Raw genomic sequence first — 13,041 nt, forward strand, 5'->3', positions numbered from 1 at the left:
GAGAAACCTAGCTATAGCCCAATAGTTTGTCTGGATCTTTTGGCAGTTGCTGTTACTCAGCACATTGATACATCAGACTACCATCAAAAATTGGAGGAAAAAAACTCACTTAACTGTGTGCCTAGTGTCATAGGTTTGAAATGAACAAGATGAGAGAAGTCTTGGATTTATTTATTAGAATTGTACTGCATGTGCACATACACCATGTTATGTGTATCATGTTTAGCAACTATTTAATGAGCATTATTAATTTATTCTCAGTTTTGTTTTCTCTTCAGACTTCCCAAGTAAAGGAAGTGTTTCTTTTTTATCAAGTTTTTGTTTCCCTATGACATCAGGCTTCTTGAAATTTTAATGTACATTTTACTTTTCTTCAAGTTTCTTTACATGTAGTTTAGAATTTTTGTTAGCCAAATATCACTTCTTGTTTTTACTGAAGAATCTCAGATTCTAAAAATTTTGAGTTTTCAAAAAAAAATATCCTGGGCACAGCAAACTAGATTCAACATCCTAGGTAATGGTGGTTCTGATGAAACACCCAAAGCTAAAAGACAGTGTTCTGTGGAGATGAAAATATAAATGGTCCAATTTGGATGCACACGTTTGTTAACTAGAGGACTGGGTATCTTCCCTGCTCACCAGTGTTTGAGTGCCTCAGTAGGAGAATAGGAAGTGAGTCAAGTGTCCCAAGTGGAAGAGAACAAGAATGACATCACCAAGTGAGCCCAGTGGTAGAAGATTAGAATGGCTTTAACAGGGGAAGGGCAATCTTAAAGGAACACCAAGGTGGTCAACAGGACTAAGAGTTTGGGCTTACAATGAAAGACAATAAAGCTATTTGTAAGGACACAGGATATTGATCTTCTATAACTAGATATTAAAATAGGGCTGAAAGCAATTTGTAAAATATGTTGCCTTTTGTGGTTAATTGTAAGAAATGACAAATTCCAGGATTCTGTTGAAATTACTTGAGACACAGTGAAGTCTTTATAGAAAACAGAAATGTGTCACAAAAGACAGGCTAGAGAATGTTCAGTACCAAGAATTGGAAGGAACAGAATGAAATTTGTCTGTGACCCAGGGCAACTGCTTCCTTTCCTGTGTATCTTTTCCCAAGTCATATCTATCCTTTTCAGATTCAAATGTGCAACATCTTCATAGAAAGCAGTAACATGTACAGGCTTGGGGCTGGTACTGCTCCCCCTCCATTTACCTTATTTGTCTGAAGCAGGGAGCTAGCTGCTACTCAGGTTCTTTGAGCCCATACTTTCAGGAATCTGCACCTTGCTGGGATGAATATTTAAAGACTGGAGAGCATCACTGAAGACTGCAGAAGAGGGAACAAGGAGTGGTATCCTATAGAAGGAAGACATCTAGAGAATGTAGAGGGAAACAGAGGCAAAAGTACAAGGGATCTGCTTTTCCAGAAGTCTCTGACGTCGACTGGGCACATGAAGGTTTTTAAGTGATTGGTGGTGGTTGAATAAGCCTGAGCCAATTAAGAAGCATAACTGAGTAATTTACATTGTAATGTTTGACCCTCCCTGAGAAGAGCATTCCTAACAGTAATTACACATTTATATATTCATTTATAAATTCAGTATTCAAGCATTTTAAAAGTTTTTTTTTTACTACTTCATTAGCTGTTTGGATGAATGAATGTGATGGTTTCCTTTCAATGTCTTTTTTTTTTTTCATTCTGAAGAATGAAGGCTGCCATTTATATAGTTTGGTGTTTTATGAATAGAGAATAGAATAGAAGAGACACTATATCCTTCTACCTTCTTTGAGTCTATCATTTTATTTAAATTTATGTGAACAATTGATAGTAATTTGGGTGCAATCATCAGGACAGACAATTTTCAAGGCAAATGATTTTCAGGTTCCACCAAATTATTGATTGATAGTATTTAATGTGGAACTATGTATGAATTCTTATTAGCAAGTGCAGAGATTGGGAAAAGTGGAGGCAGAAAGTAACAATTGAAAGAATTTTATAAACCAAACATTTAATAACAATATAAAGAAACACCATTTGCTATTCAAATAACTAAACTTTCAGAATATTTTATAGACTACTACTAACTTGTTCTGTTGTGTGTTTTCGCTTGAAAGACATTACCTCAAGTCAGAGTCATTGATTTCTGTGTGTTCAAGGACTGGAGAAGCTAATTTTGAAACTCAGGTAATCAGAGCCTTTTTGAAAAAATTCCTGCGCTGAATTTGTTCTTTGTGGTGTTTGAACTGTTAAAATATAGCAATTGTCAAAATGTCATAATTTTAGATAGACAGTTGGCTAGATAAAAACTTTTTTATAAAATTATGACAATTTTAATGTCTTTACTGAGAAAATACTAAAACATGGTAATTATTTTAATGTCATGAAAGCCAAAAGTGAGGTTAAAAAAAAAAGTAATCACAGGGAAGTTATAGTTATAGTTTTACCACAGTAGAGGAAATTTGAAATTGGGGATTATTTGGATAAGTAAACCTTATATGTTTTATTTTTTATTCTGAATAGTATGACTTTCATAATTTTCATGCTTCTCTAAATATATAGACTAGCTTATTATTTATGTTAATCAAGGTATCTAACCAATAGCTTACATTTCAAAACAACGTATCCTAGAGTATAGAATTTAGAATTAGTTTTTTCAAAGTCTTTTACTTATGATCTAAGTTTTTTTTTTTTTTTACAAGAGCACAAATCCACTTTTATTTATTTACTTTCATTAGTTTAAATCCAGGAAGGGTACAGCATCACACGGATTCTGTGTCCAATGGCCTTTGCAGGAAGCTTGCTTCTGAATTTGGCACAAACCATGCCACCGTTTCCATGGGCCTGAGTCACTTTTCCCCAGATCACTCTGGGTTTGCTTGGTTTGCTTCCAGGTGTCACTGTGTTGTTTTTTGCTTTATACATATAAGCACATCTCTTGCCCAAGTAGAATTCAGTTTCATCTCGAGCATAAACACCTTTAGTTTTAAGAAGAGCTGTGTGCTCTCTCTGGTTCTGGAGACCTCGCTTATAGCCAGCAAAAATGGCCTTGCACCAAAGCCTTCCAGACATATTTGCCTTTTAAAAGTCCTGTTTCCAGCAGGCCTTCACTGGCGCCAAAATGGCGGAAAGAGGATGATCTAAGTTTTTAAAAGAACTTTTTATGTCTTAATACTCTATTTAGAAAAATATTATTTAAAGTCATAAAAACTTAGAAATTCAAAATCTTTCTCTTAAAATTAGTATAATAATAGATTTGAATTACTTTGTTCTAATAATATGTTGGAGCCAGGCATCATGGCACACACTCTTAATCCCAAAACTTGGGAAACAGAGGCAGGTGGAACTCTCCATGAGTTCAAGGCTAGCCTGGTTATAATGAGTTCCATCTTGCCCAGCAAAGAGTGTATAATGAGATACAAAAAGAATATTTTTAAGGCTCTTCATATAGTTGTACAAATTTGTACTTCCTTCACTTCCTTCAGCCCTGAATAAGTGTCCCCTTTTCCCCACATCCTCACCAGCATGAGCTCTCATTTGTTTTTTGTTTTTTGTTTTTGTTTTTGTTTTTTTTTTTTTTTGGTTTTTCAAGACAGGGTTTCTCTGTGTAGCTTTGCGCCTTTCCTGGAACTCACTTGGTAGTCCAGGCTGGCCTCGAACTCACAGAGATCTGCCTGGCTCTGCCTCCCGAGTGCTGGGAAAGTGGCTTTGATTTACATTTCCCTGATAACTAAGGATATTGAACATTTCTTGAAGTGTTTCTCAATCATTTGTTTCATCTTTTGAGAACTCTCTGCTTAGTTCTGCACCCAATTCTTTAAATGGGTTATTTGTTTTCTTGATATTCAGTTTTGTAAGATGAATTGCTAAACAGTCTTATTAATAAAAACCTGAGGGCCAGATATTGCGGTGAAGAATTGAGAGATCAGAGGAATAGGAAAAGCCATAGCCAACCTCACCTCACCAATACCTCAGTCTCCAAACAGACCTGCTTCCTGTATACTCATGCCTATATGCCTTTCTGTTCTGCCATCTCATTTTTTCTCTCCACCCAGCTGCATCACTTCCTCTTCCTGCCCAGTTCTGTCACTTCTGTCTGTACAGACCTCCAGACCTTTGTGGTTAGTGCTGGGATTAAAGGTATATACCACCGTGCCTGGCTCTGTTCCCAGTGTGGCCTTGAATTCACAGAGATCCAGACAGATCTCTGCCTTCTGAGTGATAGGATTAAAGGCATGTGCTACCATTGCCTGACTTCTATGTTTACTATAGTGGCTGGCTTTTCCTTCTGATCCTCTGATAAACTTTATTGGGGTTTATAGATAAAACATCACCACACAGTTTTAGTTCTTTGTATGTTTTAGATGCTAATCCTCTATCAAATGTATAATTGGCAAAAGTCTACTCCATTCTGCATGCTACCACTTGGTTTAAATGATGCTGTCCTTTGCTATGCATAAGCTTTTCAACTTCATGAGGTCCCATTTATTAATTGTTGGTCTTAATGCCTGTACTTTTGATATCTGGATCAAAAATCCCTTGCCTGTGACAAGGAATTCAATCCTATTTTAGACTTTTTCTTCTATCAGAGTCAGGGTTTCTGGTCTTATGCTGAGGTCCTCGACTCATCTGGAGTTGAGATGTTTGCAGGGTGATAGATAGGGATCTTTAATTCTTCTACACACAGCCATCTAGATTGATCTGAATCATTTGTTGAGGATACTGTGGTGACACAGAATTCTTCAACACCATAGGCTATGGCCAAGGCTACTGGTCACACTCCACAACCTAATAGGAAGGTCCTATTGCTGAAGACATCACTTACATATGTCATCAAACATAGAGGAGTTGGGCTGGTGCCCATCCTGAAGCTTCACTCCTGTTGACTAATATTCATAGTGCTGGATGGGTGGTATACTTCATGCTGCCAGAAGAGAAATGTGACAATGAATATCACCAGCTACAAGTACTGTGACCTACAACAATGACCTGCTTGCAACATATATTGGTCCCATAATAGCACAAATAACCAACCACTTTTGATTAGATATAGACACTAGATGAGATGGAATACACACTTGACACTAGACCGTTAAAGGAATATGGGGGGGAAAAGAGTCCTAAAGACATATCACTATACCCATAGATCAGTGCCTTGTCCAATCAGAGGAGTTTCTTCTTGCAGTAGATGGGAGTCAGCATAGATATCCACACCTGGACAATATGCAGAGAGTTAGATACTTTGGAACAGTCAGTCACAAATGGGATGTCTTCATCAAATCTGCCCCCTAAAGTTCAAGGTCTATGTCAAAGAGGAGGCAGAATGATTTTAAGAGGCAGTGGTTATGGATAAGTCCAAGGAAACAGTGTCTTCCAGACACAACAGGAACAAGACAAATGTATATATGAACTCAAAAACTGTGTCAGCACACAGATGACTTGCACAGGTTCCAACCAGACAGAGTCCCAGCACTGAAAGGTAGAAAAGGACATGTATAGCCATATGTTTCTTGGGTCCTATCCAGCCCACCATGGTCCAGAAAAATCTCTCTCACCTGTAGTCCTACAGCCACTTGGACCCAAGTAAACACACAGAGGCTTATATTATTTACAAACCATATGGCCTATGGTAGGCTTCTTGCTAGCTAGCTCTTATGTCTTAAATTAACCCATTTCTATTAATCTATGTTTTACCATGTGTTCTGTGGCTTACTGGTCTGCTGGCATGTTGTTCCTTGGGTGGCAGGCTGGCATCTCCCCAGACTCTGCCTTTCTTTTTCCTGTCTCTCTCCTTGGATTTCCTGCCTGCCTCTAAGCTGCCTTGCCATAGGCCAATGCAGCTTTATTTATCAACCAATCAGAGCAACATATATTCATAGCATACAGAAAGACATCCCACAGCACTTCCCCCTTTCTGTCTAATTAAAAAGGAAGGTTTTAACCTTAATATAGTAAAAAAAAAAAGAAAAAGAAAACAGTTAAGTAAGAATTACAGTAACAATAGCCAATCCATTTGGTTTGATAAAATTAGTGAAAATAATTATCTATCTTATCTTGGTGAGTCTAAAATTCTGTATCTAATTTATCCTTTATTATAACTAAAGAAAACTATAACTATCTAGTCTTCAACTCCATCAAAGACCCCAGGAGGATATAATATTACCTAAGTAAACAGGAAGTGCATTGTAAGCAACTTCCAAAAATCTAGAATGACAGAGACATCTGGCTGCCTAGAATGTCACCCAAAGTTCCTCTGCAACATTGGGGCATCCATCTTCAGCCTATAGGTATAGAATCTCTGGCAGACATTTCAATAAAGCAGGAAATTTGAAGAATTGTTCCACCCATTCTGGCAAAGTTCATCAATCACTTCTTCCTGTGTCCTGTTGAATATCTGGCAGTTTCTTCTGAGAAGCAGGAACCTGAAGGATCATCTCAACTTGTAAAGTTCAGTGGTCATCTTCCCATGGGTTCTTCATGTCCAGTCTATATTACATACTGTCAAACAGTCCAGGCAAGGGCACTTTTTTTTTGCCCAGTGGCTAACTTTTGCCATAAAGAAAGCAAACTCTATAATGAGTTTCTTCGATGCCCATCATCCTCTTTGAAGTAATTGGTGCTTCCAGGAGCAGATGTGTCTCACTGTCCAGAAAGTCTTAAGTTTTTAAAACATGAAGTGTTTGAAGATTACCTACCTAATTGAAATATATCTTTGTATATAAAAAAACTTAACTAACATGACTCTAAGTTTGATTATCTTAGATGACTATTAATCTGTATTTATTAATTATATATTACAATTTTAAATGAGCTACATAAAAATAATACTTTAAATAAGAGTAGAAATAGTATAACAAAATTAACTTTAAATTTGTATCAAGCTAAAATCTATAGCAATGTAAAACATTTTAAACAAGTTGTTGCTCTTTAAAAGTAGATTCAATGATCTACCCTTTTATCCTATCACATCCATACTATCCCCTTTTCTTATTAAGAAAGAGATTGCAACCTTCCTTTTTTGATTAGACAGAAAAGTGAAAATGCTGTGGGATGTCTTTCTGTACGCTGTGAATATATGTTGCTCTGATTGGTTGATAAATAAAGCTGCATTGTCTATGGCAAGGCAGCTTAGAGGCAGGCAGGAAATCCAAGGAGAGAGACAGGAAAAAGAAAGGCAGAGTCTGGGGAGATGCCAATCTGTCACCCAAGGAACAACATGCCAGCAGACCAGTAAGCCACAGAACACATGGTAAAACATAGATTAATAGAAATGGGTTAATTTAAGACATAAGAGCTAGCTAGCAAGAAGCCTACCATAGGCCATATGGTTTGTAAATAATATAAGTCTCTGTATGATTATTTTGTAAGTAGCTGTGGGACCACGGGGCCAAGCAGGACTGGAGAAAACTTTGACTCCAGACACAGGCTGCTATCACTAACCAGGACACTATTTGAAACTGATACCTCCTGGCAAAAGGAAAATCAGTTTTCTGCTTGGAGTATCACTGGATATGTCAGTGACATTCCAGGGCAGACCCTATGGTAGGAATAATTGATCAACATAAAGCAAATTCTGTGGGATTGTGTGTGTGTGTGTGTGTGTGTGTGTGTGTGTGTGTGTGTGTGTGTTGGGTTGGGGCTTTTATTGTGGCATTTTTATATTAGTGGTTGTTTGTTTGATTTTCATTTTGTATGGGATTGGGGAGGTTTGAGAGAGAAAGATTATAAACTTGGGTAGATAAGGGAGATGGAGAAGATCTAGGAGGCAGTGGGGAGGGAAAAACATGATCAAAAGATATTTTCCATGTAAAGTTTTTAAATAAAAAAGGGAAGAAAAAGCTCTTCATGTAATTGAGGAATATATGTTTTGCCCCAGTTATAGCCAGTTCTAAACTGAGGTCCTTGGGAACCAATGACAACAGCAAAATTTTGATTTCATCTTATTTTTGCACTCAAAATATTTTTTTATTTTTCAATTTTTTAAATTTATTTTACATACCAACCACAGTTTCCCCTCCTTCCTCTCCTCCTGTTCCCTTTCCCTATCTCCTTTTCTACCCTTCCCCAAGTCAACTCAAATTCCTTGCATCATATATAACACTTCAAATTTTTCAGAATGTCTACATGGTGGTTTCTGTGCACATTTAAATCTCCAGCCTCACTCTGAGATCCAGGAAGTTCGGCTTCCGTTTTCCTGGCATTCTAGATCACTTGTGGTTAGAGTTTTGTAGTTTTCCTTTTTGGTTTTTCAATTAGTAAGTCAACTCTAGACTTAATGAATGCAAGGTATATTCTCCACCACTCAGCCATGCACCCAGTCCTTCTAGTCTTCTTGTTAAAATCTATACATAAATTCTTTAAACTTGGAATTCAAGATACAGTCAATTAGCCTTTTTTTTTAAACTCTTTTCTTCATATATTTTATGAATGCTGGGACCAGACTGACATGTATTTCAATAGCAGTTTAAGACTTACAAATCTTTAACTGGAATAATGACATTGCTGTTACATCACAGAGGCTTTCTGAATTAAGGCTACCCAGTTCATGTAACTTAAATATGAAGTGACAACTATTATTGCTATGCTATTTAGAAAGTAGGGGTCTATGTGAATTTTAAATTGTTTTTCCTACCTTACACTGGTGCATTAAAAATGCTGAGTGTGTAAGTGCACAAGGACATTTCCTCTACTATTGCCAAGAAAAAGTAAGTACCTAGAACATTACAGACATCAAATGGATGTTCTGATGCTTCCCTTCATATTAATGCTTACTGTGTTCTAATGACATCCTCTCTTCACTGTGCTTAATATTTCATTGAATATTTACATACTTTATGTAAACATAAAAGATTAACTTACTGCGTTTTTAACTCTGTGAAACTATTTTCTCTATCTTTAAATTTTTCACAATAGTATTTATGCTTTGTATATCCTTTTTTCCTAAACAAAGCTGATTCTAAAATATTTTAATTTTTCTCTGCATGGCATAGTCTGTATTCCCTCACTAAGCTAAGTGTCTTATTTTAATACTAAATTGATTTTCTCAATAAAATTGTTTTTTAAAAAATCAAATGCTTTTGTATAGCACGCATAGGATTATCACATATAATATGTACTTTTTAGACTATATTTCAGTTTTGATGAGGAATTGTTTCGTATCATGAGCTTATTTCCTTGGTGAATTCTGAAGGTGAGCACTTTTCTAATTCCTCTTCCAGGCTTGGTTTTTAGCAATATGTGACTGCATGAGGAGAACAGATGAATTGATCTCAAGAGCATGAAAAGGGTTTTCTATAAAAATATACTAATTTTGCGGGGGGCGGGGAGGTAAGGGTGTTTGGGACAGGGTTTTATCTGTGTAACAGTCTTAGCTGTCCTGAAACTCACTATGTAGACCAGGCTGGCCTCACAAAGATCTGCCTGCCTCTGCCTCCTGAGTGCTGGGATTAAAGGCATGTGCCACCATGCCCAACTGAAAATATACTGATGTTTAATTATTCTCTTATTTTTAAGTTTAACTGAATTCAAAATAGGAAATTTAGCTTTGTTCTCATTATGATATCTTATTATTGCTATCAATTTTAGTATGGTATTCCTGAGAATATTCCGGAAAATGATGCAGATGACTTACCAATAGCTTCCGAACAATATGAAAATTTAGAAGCACAAGAAGGTAATACACACACTTAACTTGTGAGATCATTTGACAGAGGTTTGTTTAAAACATGATCACAGGTGCCTAGCCAAATAAAAGAACTCAGGAAATGTATAATAATTAAAACAGAAGTGAAATAGCAATGCTAGCCCAGAACAACTTCCACTGAAAGCTGAAATAAGAATGTCAGTAAAAGAGTTGCCTCTGTGTGTGTGTGTGTGTGTGTGTGTATATATACATATATATGTATATATATATATATATATTAGTTTTTGAGAATTTCATACCTGTGTACTGTGTTTACATCTTCTTCATCCTTCCGATCATTCCTCCAAACCTTCCTGTGCCTCGACTACATCTCAAATTTCTGACTTCTTTGTCTATACTGTTTTTACAGACACACTGTGTGTGTGTGTGTGTGTGTGCGTGTGCGTGTGCGTGTATGTGTGTGTGTGTGTGTGTGCGTGCACGTGTTTAGTGTTGCTTATATGTACATGTCTTTAGGACTGACTACTGGAAAAAACAACTAATTTGTCTTCTCTCAGCCCCCAGTTGCCTACAGCTCTTCATCTTTTTGCCTTATGAGATTTCCTGCATGTGTTCTTTAAGAAATCAAACTCTTGAATTTTATGGTAGCAACATCCAAATCATGCAGAGAAGATGCCATGTAGCAGCAAAAGCACTAGACCTCTGATTTGACAATCTATCTGCACTTACTTTTGCTATTTTCTCTGAGCCTTAGATTTACGGCTGTATAAGTGGGGGCTGGGCACCTTATGGTCACTTCTTGCAGTTTGACAAATTGGAGATCTCGGTAATACCTCTATCTGCTGCATAAAGGGACTTCTTTGATGAGAAATAAGAGCTATATTTATCTGTCAATATAACTGTGGCTATAAGAATCAGAACACGGCCGGGCGGTGGTGGCGCACGCCTTTAATCCCAGCACTCGGGAGGCAGAGCCAGGCGGATCTCTGTGAGTTCGAGGCCAGCCTGGACTACCAAGTGAGTTCCAGGAAAGGCGCAAAGCTACACAGAGAAACCCTGTCTCGAAAAACCAAAAAAAAAAAAAAAAAAAGAATCAGAACACAGCAACTATATTGATATATGAAAATGATAATTGTAGATGACCCCTAGGATCAATGATTTCTCCAGTTATGGGTAGTTGACTAGGTTTACAGTACCAGGCATGAATTGTTCATTGAATTGGCCGTAAGACCAATAAGACAGCTGTTGGTTACTCCAAAAATAAAAGTACCACTATCACATCATTGGGGATATCTTGGGTACCTTTTTCTGCTGGTGGGACCTTTGATGGCTCATCTTCCCTGACACTTTGCACAGTACTATGAGAGCAGGTTTTCAAGTCAGTTCCAGCTCAATTCCTCTAAATCCTGGGTGCCATCTTCAGCAACACAGTTTTACAAATAAAGATATTTTGCTCATTTCAATGAAGAAAACCAATTATTTATTACCCAATTCTCGTCCAGTGTCGTGTGTGTGTGTGTGTGTGTGTGTGTGTGTGTGTGTGTATGCATACATGCGAGTACATAATGAATATGTTCAATTCTATGACACCTTAAAATGCAGATTTTAGAATGCTTGGTCATTTATGTGAGGTTTATTAATTTCTAGATGAATTGGTAAAATATTTTTATGTCTTGAACCTGACAATATGTAGTGTTCATAAAAGTGATATACTGGTATTTCTATAATTAGAACATTTACATAAGGATCTAAATATTCATCTATAGAGTATATTTAATTGAAATATTTCAGTAAAAATATTTCTAAATTCTAATTCTAATTTATTTCAATCTGTGGTCATAGAGCATTATTTATCTAACTGCTTTTTTATATTTTTTAATAAACTGTGTGGATTTGTCAGAAGAACTAGAATTAGAAACAATACCGGATTTAGAGCTGGAAAATGAAAATGTTTATAGTAAGAATGAAGGCTATCAAAAATTGGTATGTAACTGTTTAAACAAAATTTCTTACATAATACTATTTGGTTTAATGATATTGCCACAGGCTAAAGTAAACTACATTTCAGGCTACTGTATGCAGTCAATAGATGATAATTTAATATTAAAATGAAGACTTATCTATTGCAAATCACATGGTATTCTTAGAATCTAGTCACACAGCTAATCATTTTCTTTTGTTGTTCAGTAAATAATATGTGGTTATTATCTGTGTTTTATGCTAAGCTCTTTACATGACTGGAGAGTCTCATGTCTGTCCATTTGAAATAGTGGGTGATATAAAATTAATGATTTCAGAATTGAATTCATTTCATAAAGGTGATTCTTTCTGCAGAAACTAAATTTATGGTATAATAATTACACTCAGTCACACTAAGGAGCAAATTTTTTCTTTATGGTCATTGGATTATTTCAGGGTCCTCATTTGAGGAGATAATACGGTCAAATAATCAACTAAATTGCCTATTAAAAGAATGTTTGCTTCCACAATGGAAACCTAATTTTGAAGGAACAACTAAAAATATTTTGCTCATTTCAACGAAGAAAATCACTTATTTCCCAATTCTAGTCCAGTCTCTCTCTCTCTCTCTCTCTCTCTCTCTCTCATATATATATATATATATATATATATATATATATATATATATATACACACACACACACACACACATATATATATGTATAAATAGAATAGTGGAGAACATCTTCTCATAACTGGCAAAGTTCTTGAATGATGAGAAAGCAAGATTTGGTTATTCTTGTAAACATGAAGAATAAAAATGTAGAAATGATGTGTTTGGGGAAAACTTCTGTTCACTGAGAAACATTTGCATACTACACCTGTACTTAGTATTCCAATAATATTGTTTAAAGATAACATAGAAAAACATTTTGGTCTTATCATTTTGTTCCAGTTTTTTAAATCTATAAGAAATAAACAAAATATGTCAGTTCTGTTAGCTCATTTTTACTGAAATTAAGCAACTTCTGCCTTGTTCCCTTCACACTTAACACGATATAATATAAATACATTTAACATGATTCAGATCTTCAATTATAACTAACCACATAGTGTCATTGTTACAACACTTCGTGTTTAATCTTGCATTAAAGAAATGGCCCTACTAAGAATGTGAACATTTATTTCATAAACATCCTCCAACTTTACTAGGAAGTACATATTAGTTTGATGTATTATAATATAAAAATAATTGTTTTATTGATATATGAACATCAGGTATTACTTTGTCTGTAAATGTGATTCCTCTGTTCTATATTCCTTGTACATAATGGCCTGCCATGAGAAATGAAAGATGAACTTAAACTTGAGTGTATATATGAGTGTATATATAAGATTCCCCATTCAGAGATCATGGTCTTCAATATATACTGCATATATT

At 35.8% G+C, this 13,041-nt stretch overlaps 2 protein-coding genes across 8 annotated transcripts in view; one reads left to right on the forward strand and one right to left on the reverse strand.

The window, feature by feature from the left end:
- Positions 1-13,041, forward strand: part of LOC131911566 (putative ankyrin repeat domain-containing protein 19) — a 47,508-nt gene that overhangs the window by 16,677 nt on the left and 17,790 nt on the right. For 4 of the 7 annotated variants that reach the window (XM_059263766.1, XM_059263768.1, XM_059263772.1 and 1 more), the window contains exons 8-10: positions 2,116-2,185; positions 9,584-9,671; positions 11,542-11,624. In XM_059263766.1, the coding sequence (XP_059119749.1) occupies positions 2,116-2,185; positions 9,584-9,671; positions 11,542-11,624 (241 nt within the window). The remainder of the gene's footprint in view (positions 1-2,115; positions 2,186-9,583; positions 9,672-11,541; positions 11,625-13,041) is intronic. The other 3 variants (XM_059263769.1, XM_059263771.1, XM_059263767.1) reach the window with 2 other exon arrangements.
- On the reverse strand, positions 2,693-3,127 carry LOC131911569 (large ribosomal subunit protein eL33-like). Its single transcript, XM_059263775.1, has one exon. The coding sequence runs from the start codon at positions 3,068-3,070 to the stop codon at positions 2,738-2,740; it is 333 nt and encodes a 110-aa protein (XP_059119758.1). The 5' UTR covers positions 3,071-3,127; the 3' UTR covers positions 2,693-2,737.

This window comes from Peromyscus eremicus, chromosome 5, assembly GCF_949786415.1.
Source record: "Peromyscus eremicus chromosome 5, PerEre_H2_v1, whole genome shotgun sequence".
NCBI classification, from domain to species: domain Eukaryota; kingdom Metazoa; phylum Chordata; class Mammalia; order Rodentia; family Cricetidae; genus Peromyscus; species Peromyscus eremicus.